General features: G+C 40.2%; 1 protein-coding gene across 1 annotated transcript in view; it reads right to left on the reverse strand.

The window, feature by feature from the left end:
- Positions 1-25,407, reverse strand: part of xirp2b (xin actin binding repeat containing 2b) — a 103,611-nt gene that overhangs the window by 49,673 nt on the left and 28,531 nt on the right. The window contains exon 2 of the mRNA XM_060827755.1: positions 15,821-15,971. Within this exon, the coding sequence (XP_060683738.1) occupies positions 15,821-15,971 (151 nt within the window). The remainder of the gene's footprint in view (positions 1-15,820; positions 15,972-25,407) is intronic.

The raw sequence follows: 25,407 nt of genomic DNA on the forward strand, positions 1-25,407 counted from the left end.
AGACTCAATATGATAGCACTCAGAGAGAAACTCAAGCAGGATATAGTGTGCAGGCAGGCTCAGTCTCCTGCAGCAACAACCTCATGTCAAGAATTATTCATGACTTCCCCTGTGAGAAGGAGAATGTACTATGAAAGTCATGTGATGCTTGAAGAATATGCCTGACATGATAACATAGGTCTATGCAGAACATAAAATATGAAGTAGGGAGAACTGAGAGATGCAATATCAGTGAAAGTTGGACATATAAGTACAATGAATTACAATTTGACTGTAGGAATCTGAAGAGAAACAGGGGTAAGAAATCATTGCAGGAAGTTAGGGTGGAGCTCAAAGAGGTATGAGCAGAAAGTAAACATTATACCTTTATGGATCTGTGATTCGGAGGTGCTGGTGTTGGACCGGGATGGACAAAGTTAAAAATAAATCACACAACACCAGGTAATAGTCCAACAGGTTTATTTGGAAGCACTAGCTTTCGGAGCACTGCTCCTTCGTCAGATGGTTGTGGAGGTTAAGATCATGCTCACAGAATTTATAGCCAAAGGAGTCCAGTGTCATGGAGATGCGATACAGTAAACAATGTTAGATTAAAACTTTCACATTTTATAATGGGATATGCCGGTTTCTGTCCTTTGATACGTAAATCCCAGAATTTCTTTTAAATGACATTCTCAAGATAGCTCAGCTTTTTAAACAACAGATGTGAAGTCTGTCTGTGTCCCAATGCTATGTCAGACTGGCAGACCCTCTGTATAGCTTTACAGAGTTTTACATGGATTCATGCAGTTTTGAGCAAAATAAAATGTAATTCTGCGAAAACAAATTCAACCCATAAGCTTATATGTGTGCGCATGTAGGAGCGACAGATTGAGTGTGCATGTCAGTGTGTGTATAGGTGTGAGTGCACGTGATAGATTGTGTGTGTGTGTGTGTGCGCGCGCGCACGCGCGCGCACGAGTGTGATGGGGTAAGTATGAGAGCGTGCATGTATTGGTATGAGTGAAGGGGTTTATGTGTGTGCATATGAGAGAAAGCTTGTGTGTGACGGAGGGTCCGTGTGTATGTATATGTTTGAGAGAGACAGAGAGAGAGAGACAGAGAGACTGTGTATCATGCAGTGGAGTCACCTGTAGTTTGACATGAACCCAAAGCCCTAGTTGAGGCCATTCCCATGGGTTGTATACTGTATCACATCTCCATGAATTAGACTCCTTTGGCTATAATTTCTGTGAGCATGATCTTGACCTCCACAGCCACCTGATGATGGAGCAGTGCTCCTAAAGCTAGTGCTTCCAAATAAACCTGTTGGACCAAAACCTGGCGTTGTGTGATTTTTAACTTTTTGGATCTGAGACACTTGAATGTATATTCAGTACTGCAGCAATTTTCTGGTGCTGAGCACCTTCAGGTCTTGTTCCTAAAGGTGGCAATGCTGCTGCCTGGATGTTGTTTTGTCCCTTCCTGACCAGGACAACTAGCATCACAATCCTTCAGCCACATTCCAACCCCTGGCTCCCCCTACACTCTCCCTGCCCATTTGCTCCAGGGCTTTCAATATGGCATCAGAGAACCTAGGTGTCAGATCTGAATTTGTTGCAAAGATTTTCTCTCTCTTTCTCCCTACCAAAAAGCACACTTTCTCAAACAAAACAGAAATTACTGGAGAAACTCAGCAACTGTGGGAAGAAAGCAGAGTTAACACTTCGAGTCTGGTGACTCTTCAGCATTCTATACTCTGCAAACATTTATTTCAACATACGGGGCATATTCTGAAGATGAAGAGTCTCTGAACTCAAAACAATAACTCTGCTTTCTGCCCACTTTGCTGCGAGCCCAGCTGAGTTTCTCCAGCAATTTCTGTTTTTGTTTCAAAGCTCCAGCATCCACAGTTATTTGTTTTATATTACTACATTTTTCTCTCTAAGAGACACTGGTTGCCTTTAAGTGACATCTGAGGTACCTCATTTCTGACTGCCCATAACCAGATCTGCACGCAAAACCTAAATCTATTATGCTTGTACAATATACAATATATTATCTTAACATTATCTGTTTCCCCAAGTTTGCTGGCTACATCTATGGAGAGTGCTTCCAGCACATTTTGTTTCTGATTTTCAGGCTGCACAATAGATTGCTTTTGTTGTCACTGTGGTGACTATGCCTTCTAGTTTTGGACTCCCCTACCACGGCATGGTGGCACAGTGGTTAGCACTGCTGCCTCACAGCGCCAGGGACCTGGGTTCAATTCCCGCCTCAGGCGACTGACTGTGTGGAGCTTGCACGTTCTCCCCGTGTCTGCGTGGGTTTCCTCCGGGTGCTCCGGTTTCCTCCCACAGTCCAAAGATGTGCGGGTCAGGTGAATTGGCCATGCTAAATTGCCCGTAGTGTTAGGTAAGGGGTATATGTAGGGGTATGGGTGGGTTGTCGCTTCGGCGGGTCGGTGTGGACTTGTTGGGCCGAAGGGCCTGTTTCCACACTGTAAGTAATCTAATCTAATCTAATCTAATCTACCCCAGGGAAAATATCTAATCTATTCAACCCATCCATACTCCTCATGATTTTATAACTCTCTATAAGATCACCTCTCAGCCTCCGATGCTCCAGGGAATATAGCCCAAAATCTATTCAACCTCTCCCTATAGCTCAAACCCTCCAACCCTAGCAACATCCTTCTGAATCTTTTCTGAGCCCTTTCAAGTTTCACATATCTTTCCTATAGCAGTGAGACCAGAATTGCATGCAGTATTTCAATAGTGACCTCAGCAATGTCCTGTTCAGCCACAACATGACCTCCCAACTCCAATACTCAATGAACTGACCAATAAAGGAAAGCATACCAAAAGCCTTCTTCACTATCCTATCTACCTGCGACTCTACTTTCAAGGAACTGTGAGCCTACACTCCAAGGTCTCTTTGTTCAGCAACACTTCTCAGGACCTTGCCAATTAAGTGTAAAAGTCCTGCCATGATTTGCCTTTCCAAAATGCAGCACCTCGCATTTATCTAAATAAAACTCCACCTGCTACTCCTCAGCCCATTGGCCCATCTGGTCAAGATCCCTTTGCTCTGTGAGGTAACCTTCTTCACTGTCCCCTACACCTCCAATATTGGTGTCATCTGCAAACTTACTAACCATATCTCCTATGTTCACATCCAAATTGTTTATACAAAAGACAAAATGCAGTTGAAAAGCTTTATAAAATTTAATGCGGGCCTGGGACCACGTGAACTGGCATGTGCAGCATTCCATGTTCAAATATCTAGACAATGTATTTTCTTTTAATTTATTCCCAAATTACAACTGTTAATCTAAATACTCAAACTCAAGTAGACCATTTCAAACAAGTTACATCTGTTTTTCATGTTACATTAGTTCAGAATCCTGGAAATTTGCCGATTTCAGAGAAGTTTTGTAATTATTTTGTGTAGCTGATTTAAAACACTTTCCAGTATGAGTAAGGGCAACATATTGGTGTGAAACACTTTGTTACATGTTTATTCCTGTCTCTCATTACTCTGGACTCCATTTGACCGAAATAGCTAAAATTATATGCGTCAAGTGACTGGTCTTACAAGCAACGGCGACCCTGAAATGGATGACATAATATCCCAGTTAGTAATGTATCCCATTACAGATTGCGCAATGACCGTAAATCCTATCACTGAAAAATCAGTGACTATCTTTTTGCAGCATCCAAAAACATTATATAAAAGACACAAGAACTGTAAGGTCTGATTCTTACCTGGTTTTGTATTACTATCTGTGTAGTTTATAATCCCCATCTAGGAGAAATCAACAATGTTTTCACAATTGTTCATATTTGATTAGCTACTCTGGCTCGTCACATTATTGAAATTCTCCCAAGATGTCTTACTTTGCATTTGAGTTAGTAGACAACTGCACAGTTACGCAGAATTTAAAACAACTACAGTAGGAAAGAAAATAAGTCCTCAGTACAAAAGACCGGATCTGGGAGGCCACTGTTCCTCCAATTCCCTTCCTGCACACATTGCCAGCATATACATTACATGGAAATTGCCTTTAGGATAATGGAACTTATGTTTTAGTTTCAAACATAGTGCAAGAATAAGCATAGACAGATCATATAGCAAAATCTACTATATCAAAAGAAGCTTTACCAACGAGAGAAAGAGAACTTGAGCAGAATAAACAGCAAGGAATGCATTCTGTTCTATAGTTTCTTCAAGGAGATTTGGACTGTGCAAACTTTACTAAAGAAGTTCTGCTATTACCTCAAAACAGAGCAGAAACCAAACAGCTGTGAATTACAAAATGAACTGCATATAATGCGAGTTGTTAAAGGTACTAATGTGGACAAATAGTGCAGTAGGGAACTAAAGTTCATACTTATTTACAAGTCATCTGAATCTTAAGATTAAATTACAGTCTTAAAGTCATTTTTTCTGGCATTTGTTTAAAATATATAGATTTTCAACTTTGTGTAGTGGTTTAATAGATTTTAATCAACAGCAGCTACTAGGAAAAGCAACAAGAATTCTCTGACTCTCATACATTAGCTACAGCTTCATACAGAAGACATTTACGTTACATTATTGAGATATATTAGATGCAATACATGAAACCACAGCATGCAAGAACTTGCATGCATTTGAGATAGTAAAATCTAACTTTACTGGCAGAGCCAGAATATGAGCCAATGGATTTCAAGTGAGGATATCTCTAAATATTGGCACTCAAGGAAACCCCTTAACTGAATCTCCAAAGAATAGTATCAGCTGTGAAAAAGAAAAAAAATATGAAAAGCATTTTGCTTGAATTACATATTAGACCAGGCCCCACTGGGTCTGAAAGCTATGGATTTCATAGATTACTTTAAAGAAGAGTTTGCAAATCTATGAATAGGATGTGTGATGATCACAAAAAATGATTTTCCCTTAGAATTAAAGTATTTCTCCAAGTTCAAGGCACTAGTAGAGTTTATTAATACAAGACTAGTGGCTTGCAATCAACAAGTATTAAGTAAAGTGAGACAGTAAGTAAAACAATCCAAATAAAATCATCAGAACTAAGACTTTCTTGGGATGGTAGAATTACGAGGTTGACTTGAAGTCTTGAAGAAAAGGAAATAAAGGGCTGACTTAGAAAAATAACAGGATTTAATTTTATTTTATTGTTAATTAATTAACTTAAGAACATCGCTGAGAAAATTCTAGCCAGTTACACTGCTAATTGCCTGGACTGAAAGTAGAAATGTGTCTGCCTGTATTTACAGTGTGGCCCACAGGTACTTTACAAATGGAGGCAGTAAACAGGTCAGCTGTCCTGTTGAGATTAGTGCCTGCTCAGCAGCTTTCCTAGTGTCACTAATAATGAATGAGAAGACACTAGGAGGCTCAGAAGAGCAGATTGATCTTGGAGAGCTTGTCCACAGATGCTTGAATGTCAGAAGACAGGCTAATAAGGTTGTTAAGAAGGAGCATGGGATGCTTGACTTTAACAGTCATGGCATTGATTATAAGAACAGGGCAATCAGGTTGGACCTGTGCAGAACTTTAATAGGCCACAGCTGGAGCACTGTGTGCACATCGAGTCGCAATACTGTAGCAAGGATATGATTGCACTAGAGGCCGTGCAAAGGGGATTCACCAGAATTTTGGAGCGAACTACTGCAGATGCTGTAATCTATACTGAAAACATAAATGCTAGAGATCACAGCAGGTCAGACAGCATCCATGGAAAGAAAGCAAGTTAATGTTTCGAGTCTAGTTGACTCTTCATCAGAGTTGAAGTGAAGTGTGGAGGAGACAGCATCTATGCCATAGTTTGGGAGGGGGATGTGGGGGTAATGGGTATAGGATCCACCAGCAACCTATGCCTACTACACCCATATCTCTGTCCCCAAAACTATAGCATAAGTGCTGTCCCCTCCCCACTTCACTTCAGCTCTGATGAAGAGTCAGCTCGACTAGAAACGGTAACTTGCTCTTGCCATGGATGCTGTCTGACCCACTGGTATATCCAGCATTTATTGTTTCCACCAGGATATTCCCTGGGATAGAGCATTTTTGCTATGATGAGAGGCTGGATAAAGTCAGATTGTTTCATTTGGAGCACAGAAAGTTGAAGGGTTACCTAGTAGAGTTGTGAGGAACATGGACAAAGTGAACAGAAAATAGCCATCCCTTTAGTGAAAGAGTCATTAACAAGGTGGCATAATTTTAAAGTGAAGGGCAGGAGGTTTGGATGGAACTTCAGGAAGAATGTTTTCACCCAGTGTGACAGGGGTCTGGAATGTACTGCCTGGGAGGTAATTGAAGTGAGAAACCTGACAACCTTTAAAAAGTATTTGGATGAATGCTTGAAGTGTCAAAACATTCAAGGCCTAGTGCATTAAGTGAGACTAGACAAGGTAAATGTCCATTTTTTGTGGTACATATTTGATGGGCTGAAGGTCCTCTTCTATACTGTGTAATATACTATTCTGTGTTACAGGGGCTCAGTGCTGAAGTTACAGGGAGTAGAAGAGGGTACTACCATGCTAAGGTTCTCTTGAAGAATGCACATTATTTTATGCTGGGGCCATTGAGGTAGTGCAAAACTATGCTGCCTGCACTGAAAGTCCTGTTCACATATCACCCTCGTACTTACTGGCCGAGTTAGACCCAGGTCCCCATACCCTCAGCTTTATAGCCTCGGTCAACAATACAAGCCTCCAAGATTTTGATATGTCTAATTCTGACCTCTTAACTAATTATCAACAATGTGTTAAACTATCTAGGCCTTAAGCTCCAGAATCCTTTTCTTTAACTTTAATTCTCTACAACTTTATTCTTTTAAAGCACTGCTTAAAGCCTATCTCTTCTCACTTCTTCTGATCATGCCATACATGGCTCAGTTATAATTTTGACTTCTAACACTACTGTGAAAAACCTTTGGACATTTCATTGCATTACAGAAGCTAGAATAAATATATGTTGCTTTTGATGTTGATGACCATGCTGATCTGTGACCTAAATCCATATACCTGTATTCTTTAAAAACCTTGGTTAAAAATCTATCCATCTCAGCTTTAAAATCGACAATTAATCCTGCATCATTCACCATCTGTGGAAAAGAGTTTCAAACTTCTACTATCCTTTGCATGAAAAAATGTTTCCTAATTTTATTGCTAAAAGGCTTGCCTTTTGGACTTTGACTATGCCACAAAGCCCCAGCCTTGGATGTCATCATAATATGAGAAACTTCAAAACGGGACATTTTCAGAATCAGGAAACAATTTCTTGAATATAACTGTCATTGCCATATTCTCCTTTTTGGGATGGAGTTCTCTTCCAGAGATGTTTATGAGGTACTCATGGAGGCAAGAGTGTTCTAACACTGCCTTATTAGAAGACCTATCTGACTTTTTGACACTTCAAACCAATTGTATTAAAGGCTATTATCCCTTTTACCTCCATATCACTTCCATGCTCCTTCATAATCCTCATGCCAGCTTCACACCCCCTCATATTCCCGGTACCTTCTCCATGTCACTTTGTATCGCATAGCTATCACTATGCCCTACATGTCACTGCCATCGCCATTCACCCATATTAACCATGGAAGGACCATAGAAGCTATTTGGAAATGGAAAACATGTTATAACTATGAAACTGAAAAGAAAAGTATTTCATGAAATGCATTCAAGGCTTTTAAATCCCTCAAGTGGCAACATATTGTAAAAAAAAATTCTCTTCTCAAAACAATCAAAAAATTAATCCCTTAGGTGACTCAAACTGTTAAGCAAAATATGAACTAAGCTTCTTAGCTGTGAGCAGCGGTTATGAATCTTTTGAAAATCTGAACAGCATTTATAATGGACTCAGGCATAAAATAAACCCTTGGTTATCAATAATATTCAATTAAAACTGCAAAAAAGTTAATATTTTTCTTTCAAAGCTACACAAACTGGCCTGTCAATCAATACATTCCAAACAGTGTCTCTCTTTTACCATGCCAACCAAATGATGTCACCTCTATAAATATAACTTTTTAGAGCTAAATTTAAGCAACATTAGATCATGACAGCTAAAATGACCTTACCTGTTCTTTAAGAATGTTTATATATCCTGTCTCAATTTGTTGCTGCCACTTTGAAAGAGTCAAAATGGTGTCGGTTTGAACTCAGGCCTAATTTTAGATCACCCTACAGAGTTGAAATCTCATATCAAGATGACCCATCCCTTTTCTCTTCTCACTGTTACAAAAATAAGTTCTCTCAAAAATGGAAATGGAACGTCCACATTTGGAGTCTGTCCATAATCTTAAAAGACCTCTGGAGTCATCCAGATTCCATGAAATTTAAACACCTAAAATGCCCAAAAGATGGAAATATTTTCTCGCAATCTACCTTGTCTGTTCCACTTAATCCATAATATCTTGACAATTTCAATTCAAGTCAGTGCTTAACCTTTTAAATTCAAGGGAACATAAACCTAGTCTATGTAATCCCAACATACCCTGCCTCAAGTGTACTATCTTGAACTTGTCAGAGTAGTCTACTCTAACCAAGATTTTGCAATCAATTTATATATAATTTACCATTATCAATGGAAAAACAAAGAGTATATGTAAATTTGAAGGTCTACTGAAAATGCAAAATTGCCATGATATAATAGAGCTGAAAAAATCTATACACAAACTCTCAGCGTACTATTGTATACATACTTCTTGAACTAAAGCTAAAACATTAAGCTTTTGAACAACTTGTTTTTAGCAATATTGCAATTGCATATCAAGATTTAATACTTCAATTTTTCCCTGTATCTAATTTCTGTATGCCCACTGTCAGATCATATTAAACACTTTTATACTCCATGTATTTGCAGGAGTGTTGCCCAACAATTAATTCCTAAGGTGCATGTCCCCAAAAAAAAGCAAAAGAATAATTCATTCTGAAACACACATTAGAGGCAGAACTTTATGCCCTCTGGATGACAATAATGGAAGTGTGGAGGCATTTAAAATAGTGAAAAGCTATTTGCAGTTCAATATCTATTCCTGCAATGCAATCTCACCAGCAGGGATATTTACAAGCATCAGGCAGGATTGCAGATGGACTGGCGACTCCAAAGACAAGGAAAGCAAATGGTTAATGGCTATTTACAAGGCCGTCGACATTGTTCTGATGACAGAATTGCTTTATCATATATGGAAGCTACTAGAATCACAGAGGCAACCTCCTTTTAGCAAAACATTTGGCGGTGGTGATACATCAAAGCCCAAGATCTATGACACCCCCCCCAAAAAACCCTTCATTCAGTAGAACTCATAGTTCATAGAAAGCTGAAGGAACTGCGGATACTGTAAATCAGGAACAAAGACAGAAGTTCTGGAAAAGCTCAGCAGCTCTGGCAGCAGCTATAAAGAGAAATCAGAACTGACTTTTCAAGTACCCTTTTTCAGAACTGGTTGAGGAAGGGTCACTGGACCTAAAACATTTACTTTGATTTCTCTGCCCAGATGCTGCCAGACCTGATGAGTTTTGCCAGCAAGTTTTATTTTTGTTTCTTTACAGAAAGCTGTCTGAAGGCATATTAGATTTGAAGTGCCTTGAGGTCTCCTGCTTGTGTCAGCAATGCCCAACTTTCCCAGAACTGCTACAGAGCTCTCAACTTTCAGGTTGAGTCAGAACAAGAGAGATTAATTATATGCATTGATAATTCATCCAAAAAGGTCAAAAGGAACTAAAAAATGTCTGAGGTTAAACATAATCCTGTATTTTCCCTCCAGCTAGAACGCTGCAAGATGGATCAACACCTTGGCCCAGATTTGGAAAATGTAATGATGATGATACCATTTAAATTTGCTGCCATAATGATAGTGGGAGATTGGTGGATGGACTGATGTATTTTCCATGGAATTATATTCATGGAGGTCAGGAAGATCAAGCCTGTTTGCCAATTCTGTTTAAAGTATAGAGACTGGAAACAGCGGGATAATTTAGACTTATTTTAACTGGGGGTAGATTACTTGCCCTTTCCCTTCCCCTCAGGAGATTAAGTATTTACAGTCAAGGTTAGCATGAATTTATCTGGGAATTGGCTTGTCTAATGTGAACAATAAACCCAGTATGTTACTGACAAACCAAATGGAAATTAGTACTCAATGTTTATTTTCTGGTCTCTCTGACTGATGGATAACAAAATAATATTCTGACAGGCCATATATCAGACAAAATTATGAACAAGGTTTGTTTAGTAAAATCTTTGCAAAGCAAGAGCAAATATAATTCATTTCAAAAGATTTAACACTTGAGATACTTGGGAAAAACAATGAAAGTTAAGGAAGCCTTAGTGGGCTTTTGCATGAGACAAAAATAATTCTTCTTAAAAGAAGAACTCTTAAATTACTTCAGTTACATCTACCAAAGTGTCAGCATTTTTAAAAAAAAAACTAGTGAAATGTGTAAAGATATTAGTTTACATGAGTGAATTCTGAGGAAGGGTCACTCGATACGAAACGTTAACTTTGATTTCTCTCCATAGATGCTGCCAAATCTGCTGAGTTTTTCCAGCAATTTCTGTTTTTGGTTTTGATTTACAGCATCTGCAGTTCTTTTGTTTTTTACTTTATTAATTTATATACCTTATCGGCAGTAATCCATAGCTCCAGACCTGCATGCAGTTCACTAAGGATTTACATTGTTACAATCAGACAAGGAGGTTTGGTTGACTATTGTCTTTCCATTTAAACCCCCTCTTTATTGGTTACAATAAATATTTTATTTCTTTTTAACATGCAGCTATATCACACATCAATTAAAGTGTGGTTAATTAGATCAAAATAAAGGAATCAATTACTAAGAGTGCAAAAAGGAGGAATTTTATTATCTGTCAACCCCAAGATCATAAGAAAAACATGAAATTAAACTCAAATGCCATCGCAGTTAATAAATTTGAAGAGAGTGCGTCTGGTACAGACTGGAAGAATAAAGGTTACACAGCTTAAAGGTCCTTAGAGCCCTTAGTGTTTGATTTTTTTTCTCTCACCTCAGCAGTGGCAACATTTGTGGATATCTTGGAACTCTTGGTGGATGGTAGTTTTCTCAATTTGCTTTCTCACCAGACACTGTTTCTGAGACACTGAGAGAAACAAGGAGGGACATAGAGGAAGTTTTCCTGATCTTGCTTTCCTTCTTTCTTCAGTCAGCTCAAATCAGCAACTGAAACATGTCTTGTTTGTGTGTTGTGATCAAGGGTGTGTACATTATGTTCTCATTTACAGTATTTGAACAAGACAACATTGCAGTCTTGTTCAGTATCAGTCTGAAGGTTATTTACTGGGGTCATTAGCCATTGCCTACTTGGGGTATCCCTTATCACCTATGCACCAGCCTTGGAGATTGTACAGGAGAACTAACATTCACTGAATATAACCATCAATGACAGTTCTCTCAATATGGGTGCATTTGAAAGAATTGCTGACTCTGATCACATAAGAGCAGGACAATGAGTAAGTGAAACCCATTCTTGTGCAGGAATCTGGCTGGACGATGCCAGGTAGTCTGGGCACCATGTGCAACCATTCGATGGCAGAGATACTGATGGATCCAGTGATGAATGAAGAAGAAGCCAGCGAGGTACTGAGATGAAGCAGAAAGAGCTAAAGGAATCTAATAGCAGCTAGATTTTGGGCGAATGACTTTGTATAAACATATGTATGCAAACATAAGCCAATCATAATGCAGAGATGTTCATGCTCTCTAGGAAATACTTGTTTTACATCTTTAAAACATTTACCATTAATCATAAGTTAATTTGTTCCTGTTACCCCAACCACTTCCTGTTCAGCAACCTGGCTATGGCAGGTGGTGACATTTGAATTCAACAAAGAAGTTGGCAATTAAAAGTTGGACTAATGGCCAGGTTATCATTTTTTTTAAAATCTGTTTCACTAATGTCCTTTAAACTAGGAAATCTGTCACCTTTACCCGATCTGACTGACGTATGATTCCAGACCCACAGCAATATCATTGACTCTTAATTGCCCTCTAAAATGGCTCAGCAAGCCACTCAGTTTAATACAATTATGAGAAAATCTCAAAAAAGGGAATGAAATCAAACCACCCATCTAACACAGACCTAGGCACTAGAAACAACAATGGCAAACTTAGCCCTGTCACCACATCAAAGTTGTACCTACTAACACCTGGGAGCTCAGGTCAAAATTCAGAGTAGTCTACATTCTTGTCAAATAATAGCCTGACTTAATCATACTCACTGAATCATGTTTTATCAATAATGTCCTGGGTATCAGCACCCCTGGGTATGTCTTAGGCCACCAGCAAGACAGACTCACAGGAGCGGCAGCACAGTGGTATTAGGTCAGAAGAGGTTGTGCTGAAATTCATTGATTAGGTTGAACCCAGACAAGTAAACCTCCTTCTGAGAACCCCCACCTAGCACCTCACTTGACTGATGAATTAGTACTCTGCCATGTTAAACATTTAGAGGAAACAATGAGGATAGCAAGGGCACAAAATGTTCTCTGACTGGGGAACATCAATGCCCACCACCTAGAGTGGAGTAATAGTCAGTGTTGATATTGGCTGACCTGGCCAAGTTGTAATGGATTTGGAAGCTATACTGATTCCATGGTGGTAGCAAGTGAACAAAGATGAAAAAATTAAACTTGACTTTGTTTGTACAGTATCAGCCAGAGAGACCACAGCTCAATTCTTATAGAGGTGAAGTACCATAATTGCATTATGGATACCCTCCAGTGCACTGTGTGCACTATCACTGTGCTGAAATGGATCTAGTAACTCAAGTAATTTATTGCAGAGCACTGAGAGAGCTGCTTTTGGTTGCTGCAGATCTGACTAATTTCTTACTCACTGCTGCATAAACAAAATGGATCACAAAATGGATCAAGTTCATTACTGCCTCCAAACTGTCACTATAGTCTTGGACTAAAAATGGACAAAAGAGCTGAACTCAAGAGGGGAGGCAAAAGTGTTTGCTTTTGACAGCATTTGACTGAGTATGAAATCAAGGAATGCAAGCAAAAGTGTAGTCTGTGGGACTCAGAGGAAATCTTCCTGCTGGTTGGAGTTGGCTCTCATCATTGGAAGTCACTATTCTCAGCCCCAGGTCATTGCTGCTAGAGTTCCTCAGGGTAGCATCCAACGTGCAATAAACCCAGCTGCTTCATCAGTGACCTTCCACCCATGATAAGGTCAGAAGGAGGATCTTTGCAGATGATTGCACAATATTCAGCACCATTTGAAACTCCTCAGACAGCAATGTATCAATTTTCATATTCAGTAAGACCTAGACAACATGCAGGCTTTGGCTGATAAGTGGCAAATAACATTTGCGCCATGCAAGTAGTGAGTCAATGACCATCTAGAACAAGAGAGAATCATTCCTTGATATTTATTGGCATTCAATGGCGTTACCACTGCTGAATCCCTCATTATAAAATTCCTAAGCATTGTTAGTGGTTAGAAATTGAACTGGACCGGCCATATAAATACTGTAGTTATGACAGTAGGTCAGAGGCTTGGATTTCTGCAGCAAGTAACTCACCTCCTGTCTCCCCAATGCCTATTTACATGTACAATGCACAGAACAGGAGTTTGATAGAATATTTCCTGTATTTTTCTGTACGGGAATTCCAACAACATTTCAGAAACTTGACACAATCCAAGACAAAGCAGCCACTTTCATTACTATTAAATGCACAAACACTCATCCCCTCCCCAATCACAGCCCTATGTATAATAGCAATATGTACCATCTAAAAGATATATTGCAGAAATTTTCAGAAGCTTCTCTGACAGCAGCTTTCAAACCACAATCTCTGCCACCCATGAGGACATGGGCAACACATTCATGAGAAGAGCATCACCTGCAAATTTCTCTCCATGGTACATACTGTCTTGACTTGGAAATACATTGCTGTTCACTCATTAGTGCTGAATCAAAATTTTGTACCTCCTTTCCTAAAAGCACAAGGGTCTCTCTCTCTCTCTCAGCAGCCAAAGTACTGCAGCAGTTCAATAGGTACATCATCTGCTCTCTGGCATTTGTGGATGGATAATGAATGGTGTCCTAACTGAGGACCCCCACACCCCATGAAGAATATTTCAAAAATTACATGTGCTATATAACTCATACTCTATACTTTATGCTCAGATAGGTCTGCCAACTTGGGAAATCGTTCAACTCAAGCTAACCACCTCAGTATTAAAAATTCAACCTATTGTATCGTCAGGGCTTAAACAACTTGTTTTCATTTCTTCTAAAATGTCCTTGAAACATACATCACGAGCTGATTAGACTTCTGTTTGCAGATTTAAATCAATATTTCATAAATAATTAATTAGTGTTTCCAAATAATTTTACCCCTTTGCGCCAATGTTAATTATTTAATGTGTGCATGTATTTGGTTTTACAATTATTTTCATTTACACTCATCTGCCATTTTACTCCATTTATTGAGATGATGCATAGCTCTTTGATGTTTACCAAACCCATAAGCACGAATTATAGGTTAAAAAGCCAGACAGGAGCAGCAAGAAGGCTGATGCATTTGTGTTTTAGCCCTAGAGTTTCCACTGATCATTTGCTGAAGTTAAGGCCAGTGATTGGGATAAACCAATGCAAGTTCAGTGTTGTTGCACTTAGCATACAAGGGACATAAACTGAGCATTTCAATCTAAAATGTCAAAAATGGAGGGGGTAAGATCTCTATTCCACACTATCCAAATATGGTTTCTTTCAAAAGGCTAGCTCAGTACAAACATTTTGCAGCCAAAATAATTAGGTTTCTTTCTCTCTTCAGATGGTTTCTGAAAATACATTGGACTTAAAAATTGAAGCAGCACTTTATACATACACAAGCAGAATAAATGATTTTTATTTTAGATTTGGAGGATTATGATTGGTATATAATATGTATCATGGTATTCTTGGCAACTACATTTGACTTGAGAGTCCATTCTAGTATGCAGTTTGTTCAATAAAAGGAAGTCCTATGTCTCATAATTGGAGATCACATTAAGCATTTTCGTTGTGGCTAATCATAATCATTTATTTGTCCCAATCTCTGTGTGATGGGAGAGCAAATAGGGAAAACATTGTACTTTCACTTCCTCACAGAATAAGATAATGATTGGCAGAGTAGGCATTTTTAATTAACCTATCCAGTCACGTTATGACACACCTCTGGAGTAGATGGGACTTATAACTTCTGGTCCTAAACCACCCCTGTACCAAAAGAGCCCTGACTGAAGGGCACAATATCTTTAAGATAGTGCTGTGATATGTGCCATGATACATGCTGATTTTAATATGGAGAGACAATTATGTGGACACTGGTTTGTAGTTATGTAGGCACGTATCCCATAAAGAGATCTTGATTTTCATCTTGCCATTGCAATAACTAAAAGTAAAAGTCAGGTATCTTCTGCCGTGAGGATTTACAAAATGTAAGTGAAAATTCTTATCAATTTTTCATGCTAAATAAGAAACAGCAATTTATCTTTCTAAATCATAATGATCAGAACGATAAGCTGTCTAACCCAGTGAGAAGCTCAGGGGCAAGGCAAATTAGGATAGAAGATAATTTGCTGGATGACTGAAGAAACAACTTTGAACGTTGGAGAAAAAAGGGGTTTATAAGAACCACTTGAGGGAACTATGAACAACATAAATGACAAAACATGAGAAATCCTCGTTTTCTCATGATTGGCAAAGATTAAAGAACTGACACATGCACAGTCCGAAAATCTAGCATGCTATAGATGACTTTGTTGTAATGGGACATTTTCAGTGTTAAGGCACTTACCCCCATTGGCGTTTGTTTCCTTGTTGTCCAGGGACATTGTTTCCTCCAGTTCTCCTGTAACCTTACAATCCAGATTACTTAAAAAGCTGTCTGAAGGGTTTTGAGACTGCTGCTTTGAGGCTGAAGAGAGTGAACGTCCACCTCTCAGTTCCTGTAAAATTGTAAAGACAAAAGCTGTCACTCTAACAGCTATTTGGAAACATCTGTGGTTTTCCTCTTACACTTATCTCTGAGTTCCATATCGCAGCTCTCAGTAAAACCGGCAGACAGAAGAGCAGAGAGCATACCACATTTATTTCAGAATGCAAATGTCTTACGGACAAGTTCCTTAGTACATGTTCCGCTGATCAGTTACAGGTTTTTATAAAGCAGGAAGAATGACATCATTGAATAAACAATAGGTAATGAGTGCAGTATAGAAAGCAAAACCCATTATTTAATTTATCATTCATGGTAAGCTAATTTAATTACTTCAAAACTACAAATCTTTATTCATTGTCAGGGATTCTTTCAGAGAGTACTCTTACTGAAATCAGCTCTTTTAAAAGTGCTATTTTAAATTTTAACTTTGTGCCATGTCAGATATAGAGCTTGCAAATAAACACAAAAGCGCGCATTGTACAGTTTGAACTGAAGTGTTGGAGCAGCCTGTTCCCAGCTGATCTATTAACTTACCCTGTTTAACCTGAAAAACCAGCACAGAGTAATTAAAGGGAAATTATGTCCAACAACATGGATTGAGTTTTGTTGTGAGGGTAGATTCAGTGCAGTTGGTGTGTTTTAATAGGACCCCGAAATAATGTTTGATAAAGTGCCACATAACAGGCTTGTCAGCTAAATTGGAGCCCATGAGGAGAAAGCACAGTAGTAACACATTCACAAAGTTGTCTGAGTTGAAAGTTGTGGTGAATGGCTGTTTCTCAGCTGGAGGGAGTAGGTACAGTGGTGTTCCCCATGGATCAGTATTAGCACATTGCTTTTCATGATCTCTTTCAATTACTTTGACTTGGGTTTACAAAGACTGATTTCAAAATTTGCTGAGGACCTAAAACTTGGAGGTATTGTGAACTGTGAAGAGGATGGTGATAGACTTCAAGAGGACAAAGATAGGTTGGTGAAATGGGCAGATGCATGGAATTTTACACCTTGCTGGGAAGAACAAGGAAGAGCTGATATGAGTTTAATTCTGTTCTGGCTTGGAGAACAAAAGCAAACAAGTTATGTGGAAACTTTATGAAACTTTGATTCAGCCTCACCTGAAATATTGTGTTCAATTCTGGCAAGATAAGAAGATTCAGCAATACTGCTGGTAAGGTTTTCATGAAAAGCACTGAGGAATTCGGTTATATCAATAGATTGGAGTACTCTATCTTCAGAGAATACAAAATTAACAGAAGATTTTATAGAAGTGTTTAAAAGTTATAGAGTGGGGGGGGGGGTGAGGTTCTACACAGAGTCAATTGGAAAAACCATTCGCATTTGGCCAAGGAAGCAGAGGACACAGTTTGAAAATGATTGGCAAAAGAACTGAAGGAAAGGTTTAAATTATTCAAGTATTGGCCTGACTGAATGTCAGAAGCAAATTTAGACATTGCGTTCAAAAGAAAATTAGACAAGTACCTGAAAGGAGGAAAGCACTTTGAGGGTGATAGGAAGCTGGCTCATTTTTGATAGACTGTTCGGCCTCCTTCTGTGCTTTAACTATTGGGCTATTAAATTATGGGCTTAATTTACATTGGAGCAGGGTGTCACTTCACCAACTCACCTGAAATCAGCTAACATCAATACAGATCATGTTAAATGAACTAAATGAGTGCAAACCATGAAGACAGAAATAGATTGACGAATTCCAAAGCCCATAATGTAAAAGAAATCAAAGTGTACCTAAGATTGTGAATAGTCAATTGTGTTTAAGCTATATATGTAATGTTTAATGTAGTGTAGTTTAATATTCCATGTCAAACCATAATGCCTGTATTGCACATCAGAAGTGAAACCTTTTCTCCCTATTCTACTTGCTACATGTTCTCTCATGGGAGTTTCCTTATTTGGAATCCCGTCTATGTTGTACAATATGAGGGTAGAAATGCAGAGTAAGCCAGTAGCAATACTGATCTGATGTAGGTGAAATTCTGGATCAACAACAATTTTCTGAGGATGAAGATAAGGCTGATGATCAGAACATCTACTCGCAGGGTTGTCCAAGACAGCATGAAAGAGTAACAAATTGCAGAACTCAAGATGCCAGAGATAACCTCATGGTCACGCCTTGCACAGAGTTAGCAATTCATCTCTGCTCTTGTATTCTCACCATCTTGAAATGAATGCTACAGGTGACATTTTGATCAACAGAAATTTAGCTATGTAGAGAGACTTGATAAGCTTGATTTTTTTTCTTTAGAGCAGATAAGGTTGAGGAGGGACCTGATTGAGGTATGTAGCATTAGGAGGGGCAGGGACAGGGTGAATAGGAAACAGCTGTTCCTCCTCGTCAAAATATCAATAATGAGGAGTCATAATTTTAAGGTGAATAGCAAGAGATTTAGAAGTTTTTTGTTTTTTTTTCAAACAAAGAATGGTGGCAGTCTGGAATGCACTGCCTGGGAGGTCACAGAGGCAGAATATCTCACAACCTTTAATAACTATGTTGATGAATACCTGAAACATGATAACTGAAACAATCTTTAGATTAGATTACATTACAGTGTGGAAACAGGCCCTTCGGCCCAACAAGTCCACACCAACCCGCCGAAGCGCAACCCACCCATACCCCTACCTTTACCGCTGCACCTAACACTACTGGCAATTTAATGTGGCCAATTCACCTGACCCACACATCTTTGACTGTGGGAGGAAACCGGAGCACCTGGAGGAAACCCACGCGGACACAGGGAGAACGTGCAAACTCCATACAGTCAATCGCCTGAGGCGTGAATTGAACCCTGGTCTCTGGCGCTGTGAGGCAGCAGTGCTAACCACTGCACCACCGTGCCGCCCATTCAAAGCCTCAGGCCAAGACAGGCTAGGAATACTGCAGTGAGTAACTCACCTCCTGACTCCACCATTTATAAGGCACAGGTCAGGAGTGTGATGGAATATTCCACACTTGCCTGGATGGGTGCAGCTACAACAAAGCTCAAGAAGCTTCACACCATCCAGGACAAAGCTTGATTGGCACCAGATGCACAAGATGTACTCCTTCCACCACCGCCACTCAATATCAGCAGTGTATACTATCTTAAAAATGCAGTGCAGAAATTCACCAAAGACCCTTTGACAGCACCTTCCAAATCCACAATTACTTCCATCTAGAAGAACAGGGGCAGTATATACATGGAGACATCACCTGCAATTTCCCCTCCATGCCACTCACCATCCTGACTTAGAAATATATTGTCATTCCTTAATCAGCACTAGATCAAAATCCTTGAATTCCTTCCCTAAGGGAATTGTCAGTCACCTACAGTATCTGCGGTGGTTCAAGAAGGCAGCTCACCACCACCTTCTCAAAGGCAACTCAAAAGCAATAATTGTTGGCTAGCCAGCAATGCCTATGTCATGAAAAAAGTGCTGGAAAGTGGGATTAGCGAAGCTGACTGTGACAATGACTAAAGGTGATGGGTTATTTAAATTTAGGTAGATCTTGTGTCATCTTGTAACTTCATCTTGTAATTTCCTCTTTCCCATCCCTCAAATTATGTCTAAATGTAGGCGTGGCTGCAGCAGCTGGTGCGGAAGAAGCCTGCATGGAGGTTTACCCGGTTGACTTCAAGGTCTTGGGTGGTTTTCCTTGATGACTTTGGGGAAAGATGCCAGGACTGATTGGCCACATACAGGCTCCCCCATATCTACTTGTACTGTGGCACGCTTTGAAATCACTTGTAGGAGGAAGTAGGTAGAGGGGCCAGGCAGCTGAAAAACCTGCCTGATGCTCCTATGTCTGTGTATGTAGTCTGACCAAGTCATGAATGGCCAAGAACAGGGGTTGAGTGGTGCCTAGTCTTTGGCAGTCCCTAAAATGTCAGAACCTGAGGTGTTTCTTCCTTGACCAGCTGTGTGTTATCCAATTTTTGCCTCAGACCTAATTTGAGATAGAATACCACTGAGATGAAAGTATCTGAGCTGGTGAAGTGTGCAGGGGAAAGCATTGCTGATGCATCCTCTGAGGCTTCTGTGACTTCCTACTCAGAGATATAGATGGAGCTAAGGATATCCAGCATTGACCCACCCATTCCTGAGTTTTGCAGGATACTGCTCTTGACTGCTTAAGACAAGTGAGTGAATTAGTTTCAGAGGAATGGAAATGTGTGCAGATTAAAAATGAGATAGTACTGGTAGTAAATGGGAAGCAGCACATCTGAATGAAGTGTTGGTTGTCCACTGTGCTTATATTTCTCAGCTTGAACAGTTTTTTTCTTTTCTGGCCAAATCCAGAAATTTCTCCTCCTAACGAGTGAAAAGCTTAATGTCCAGCGCTCTTGCTACTCCATGTCCCTCACTCACAACTCCAACAGTCTTAGAACATGGACAGTACAGCACAGGAACAGACCCTTTGGCTCACCATGTCTGTGCCAACCATGATGCCATTCTAAACAAATCCCATCTGCCTGCATATGATCTGTCTAAATATCCCTCTTAAACATTGCTATCATATCTGCTCCTACTACCTCCCATGACAACACATTCCAGACATCTACCATCCTCTGTGTGAAAATCTTGCCTTGCACATCTCCTTTAAACTTCCCCCCCTCTCACCTTAAACTGATGCTTCCCAGTATCTGACATTTCCATTCTGGGAAAAAGACCCCAACTATCCACCCTATCCATGCCTCTTAGCACGTTATATATTTCTCATTAGATCATCATCAGCCTCTGATGCTTGAGTGAAAAGAATCCAGGTTTGTCCAAATTCTCCTTATAGCTAATACACTCCAATTCAAGCTATATCATGGTAATACTCTTTTCACCCTCTGCAAGGCTTTCTCATCTTTCCTATAGTACGTCGACTAGAACTGCACAAAATACTCCAAATGTAGCCCAACTGAAGTTTTATACAGCTGAAAAATGAGCGGCAACTTTTATACTCAATATCCCAGCCAATGAAGGCAAGCATGCCTTATGCCTTCTTTACCATCTTATCCACTAGCGATGCCACATTCAAGGAATTATGAACTTGCACCCCAAGAGCTCACTGTGCATCAATGCTCCTATGGGCCTGCCATTTACTGTATACATTCCTCTGGCACTTGACCTTCAAAAATGCATTGGGGTAAAAACAATGACTGCAGATGCTGGAAACCAGACTCTAGATTAGAGCGGCGCTGGAAAAACACAGCAGTTCATGCAGCATCCGAGGAGCAGTAAAATCGACGTTTCAGGCAAAAACCCTTCATCAGAAATGCAGGCAGAGAGCCTGACGGGTGGAGAGATAAGTGAGAGGAGGGTGGGGGTGGGGAGAAAATAGCATAGAGTACAATAGGTGAGTGGGGAAGGGGATGAAGGTGATAGGTTAGGGAGGAGGGTGGAGTGGATAGGTGGAAAAGAAGATAGGCAGGTAGGACAAGTTATGGGGACAGTGCTGAGCTGGAAGTTTGGAACTGGGGTGAGGTGGGGGAAGGGGAAATGAGGAAACTGTTGAAGTCCACATTGATGCCCTGGGGTTGAAGTGTTCTGAGGCAGAAGATGAGGCATTCTTCCTCCAGGCATCTGGTGGTGAGGGAGCAGCGGTGAAGGAGGCCCAGGACCTCCATGTCCTTGGCAGAGTGGGAGGGGGAGTTGAAATGTTGGGCCACAGGGCAATGTGATTGATTGGTGCGGGTGTCCCAGAGATGTTCCCTAAAGCGATCTGCCAGGAGGCGTCCAGTCTCCCCAATGTAGAGGAGACCACATCAGGAGCAACGGACATGATAAATGATATTGGTGGATGTGCAGGTAAAACTTTGATGGATGTGGAAGGCTCCTTTAGGGCCTTGGGTAGAAGTGAGGGAGGAGGTGTGCAGGCTTTGCAATTACTGTGGTGGCAGGAGGAAGTGCCAGGATGGGAGGGTGGGTTGTAGGGGTGTGTGGAACTGACCACGTAGTCACGGAAGGAACGGTCTTTGCGGAAGGCGGAAAGGGATGGTGAGGCAAAAATATCCCTGGTAGTGGGGTCCGTTTGCAGCTGGCGGAAATGTCGGCGGATGATTTGGTTTATGCGAAGGTTGGTAGGGTGGATTAAGCTCCATCTGCCATTTCTCTGCTCAACAAGGAACCAAGTTTCTCAATCAGGTTGACTCTCTGATGGGGAAAATTTTGGGAAACAAAAGAAATGCATGCTCACTGATATTAAAACCATACTGTTCTCAATAAGTTATTCCATAGTTCCCCTTGCCTCACAAAATCTGCCCTTATACACATCAAATGCTATACTTCCATTAAGCTCATGATTAAGCTAAAGTGCAACTTACAACAGTAATCAGTGTCACTGTCATAAAAATATCTCACAGGGAACAAAATGAAGTTCCAATTACATCAAAGTCATTTCATATTAAAGAGATAAGATCACATGTAACAACGGATTTCACCTGCACTGCACCTGTGAATTAAATAGTCCAGGCCAATTAATAATTCAGTAAGTCAATTGCTTGTCCTAAACACCAGTCAAACAAATTTCATCATAAAAAAAACAATAGCTTCTCTTTTTTTTAAAACTTCTTCCCTACTCCAATTAGTTGCGCTTCCATTAAAATTTTGTTTGCAACTGAGGAAAAGGTGACTTTTTTTTGTCACTAAATCATGTATTGAGCATCCCCTTTTCAATAGGTTGCTCCTGTGATACCACTTATTGGTAGCATCTTGGAGCAGCTCAGATTTCAGACCATTCCAAGTATTCTGATACTGCCTGATCCTGGCTACCATTCCACTGCATCGGGATAGTAGTGAGGGGGACCCAAAAGGGAGGTTCAATGTGGATGAGAAAATAAATTATAAGTAATTTTGCTGACATTTGATTGAGCATCATCACATGAATAAATGCAACAGAAGAAATACTCTTCTTTCTGTCATTGTTCAAGACTAAATTTGTTCAACTTCAATTGCATGAACATTTGTTATAAAAATGAAAAAGTTTCATTTTCCTGGACTTCACATTTTTGCTTCTGTTTTTCGAGTTACAGAGACATAACTATAATCAGAAACAAAACTTAGTTTTCTTTTCATAATTGCAACAATGTTTCTAAGCCCAACCGCTTTCTAAATAAGGAAATTATGAAAACTCTTCATACATGCGCAGTGACAAATTAAGGTGATGCAAAACTTGTACAGGATGCAGCACAAATCCAGTATGAGACCCCTGTATTAATACTGTAGATTTAGCATTGGTGTGAAATATAAAGTATGCCCTCAAATGCTTTGCTCAACACCACATAACCTTCTCTCTGACTGACACACTCTAAATTCTTCCTGTAACACAGGCTTCTGCATCAGAATTTTGTCACTCCAAATCTAAATATTCTATACATTTTAGGCTAGGCAATAGAAGTGGCAATGCTCATCTGCTGAATGACAGCACCTCTCATGGAGCTAAACATCGTCTATCATCAGATCAAGTCGTTTCCCAATGGGACATATTCTGTGGCTGGCTCCTGGTTCCAACCCTTAAGTTTACCAGGGTGTAAGTTTGCCAAAGAACCTGCAATAATATACAGTGCAACTGAAAAGCCAAGAGGAATTTGTGTCTTTGGGCTGCCTCCATTCTCTGTTTCATTGTCTTGGGCCAGCAGGAGCAAGGTAACTTGTACTCAGCAGAGGAGCCAAATAGTGAAGTTTTAAATTACCTATCATAAGGTTGCCAACTACGTACTTGGTTCTTAAATTACCAATATAATGGAATATGCATTGCCATAAATGAGCTTCAATTTTAGCATCAACGCTCTCAGGTCATTTGTTTAAAATTATACCCTTCAGTGGCAGTCATTGGCAACCTCAGCCACTAAGGTATCAAGTCATCAAGTCAATGCCAAAACATTTGCAGAGAGCAGCAAATGTCATGTGATCAAACCTTTGAGAATAGGAATAGATTTAGCAACACTACTTCACAATGATGCTAAAGTTATAGCATGACATACACTTAGAGGTGCCTGCAATGAGTGATCATATAGTTTTAGATCTAATAGATATGTTACATCTAAATACCATATACCATAGCCAACCTACTGGACATACATAACAGAAAACAGGAGGCGGAACCTATCAACAAAGACGGCATACTTAAACTACTGGAATTATGCCTCACTACACACTTTACATTCAACAATCAGATATACGAGCAAATCAACGGAACACCCATGGGATCACCAATCTCGGGACTCATAGCAGAGGCAGTTATGCAAAGGTTAGAACAAACAGCCCTACCACAAATTCAACCCAAACTCTGGGTCAGATATGTCGATGACACTTTCGTAATGATCAAAAACACGGAAATAGAAAAAACACACCGGATCATCAACGCCACACTCACAGGCATCCGATTCACGAGAGAAGTAGAAAAGGATAGCCAACTCCCATTCCTAGATGTGATAGTACAGAGAACACCGAACGGAGAATTCACCACAAGGGTACACAGGAAAACAACACACACAGACCAAGTCCTAAACTATGAAAGTAACCACCCCAACACACACAAACGAAGCTGCATCAGAACACTATTCAAAAGAGCTACAACACACTGCAGTACACCAGAACTGCGAAAAGAGGAAGAGGAACACCTATACAAGGTATTCGCCAAAAACGGATACCCGCGCAACTTTATCAACAGATGCCTAAGAGATAGACCACGGAATGAGGACATGCCACAACCAAAAGGACTAGCCACACTACCATACATCAGGAGCGTTTCAGAACTGACAGCCAGACTACTGCGACCCCTAGGACTCATAACGGCACACAAACCAACAGCCACGCTCAGACAACAACTTACTAAAACAAAGGAGCCAATACCCAACATGAGCAAAACTAATGTAGTTTATAAAATACCATGCAAGGAGTGCACAAAACACTATATAGGACAAACAGGAAGACAGCTAACAATCTGCATACATGAACACCAACTAGCCATGAAACAACACGACCAGCTATCCCTAGTAGCCACACACTCAGACAACAAGCAACATGAATTCGACTGGGAAAACACTACTATCATAGGGCAAGCCAGACAGAGAACAGCCAGGGAATTCCTAGAGGCATGGCATTCATCCACAAACTCCATCAACAGACACATCGACCTGGACCCAATATACCAATCACTACAGCGGACAGCTGAAACTGACACCCGGAAGCGGCAAGGACAGACCACTATAAATGCCGGAAGAAACATCAAAGAAGCGCTTCGCAGGAGGCTCCAGAGCACTGATGATGTCTCCTAGCCAGGGGACGAAACGTTTGCAACAAAAACTTCCAGCTCGGCGAACAGAACCACTACACCATATGCTTTAGTACAATTGGTCTCCCTAGAGTCAACTTGCCAGCAGCAAAGGCCCTTAATGGTCAATTAACAGCCAATTAATTTACTACAAGTCTGATTACTTGCCTGCCAGGCAGATGAAAGATGT

The sequence above is a fragment of the Hemiscyllium ocellatum genome, chromosome 7 (genome assembly GCF_020745735.1).
Source record: "Hemiscyllium ocellatum isolate sHemOce1 chromosome 7, sHemOce1.pat.X.cur, whole genome shotgun sequence".
NCBI classification, from domain to species: Eukaryota; Metazoa; Chordata; class Chondrichthyes; order Orectolobiformes; family Hemiscylliidae; genus Hemiscyllium; species Hemiscyllium ocellatum.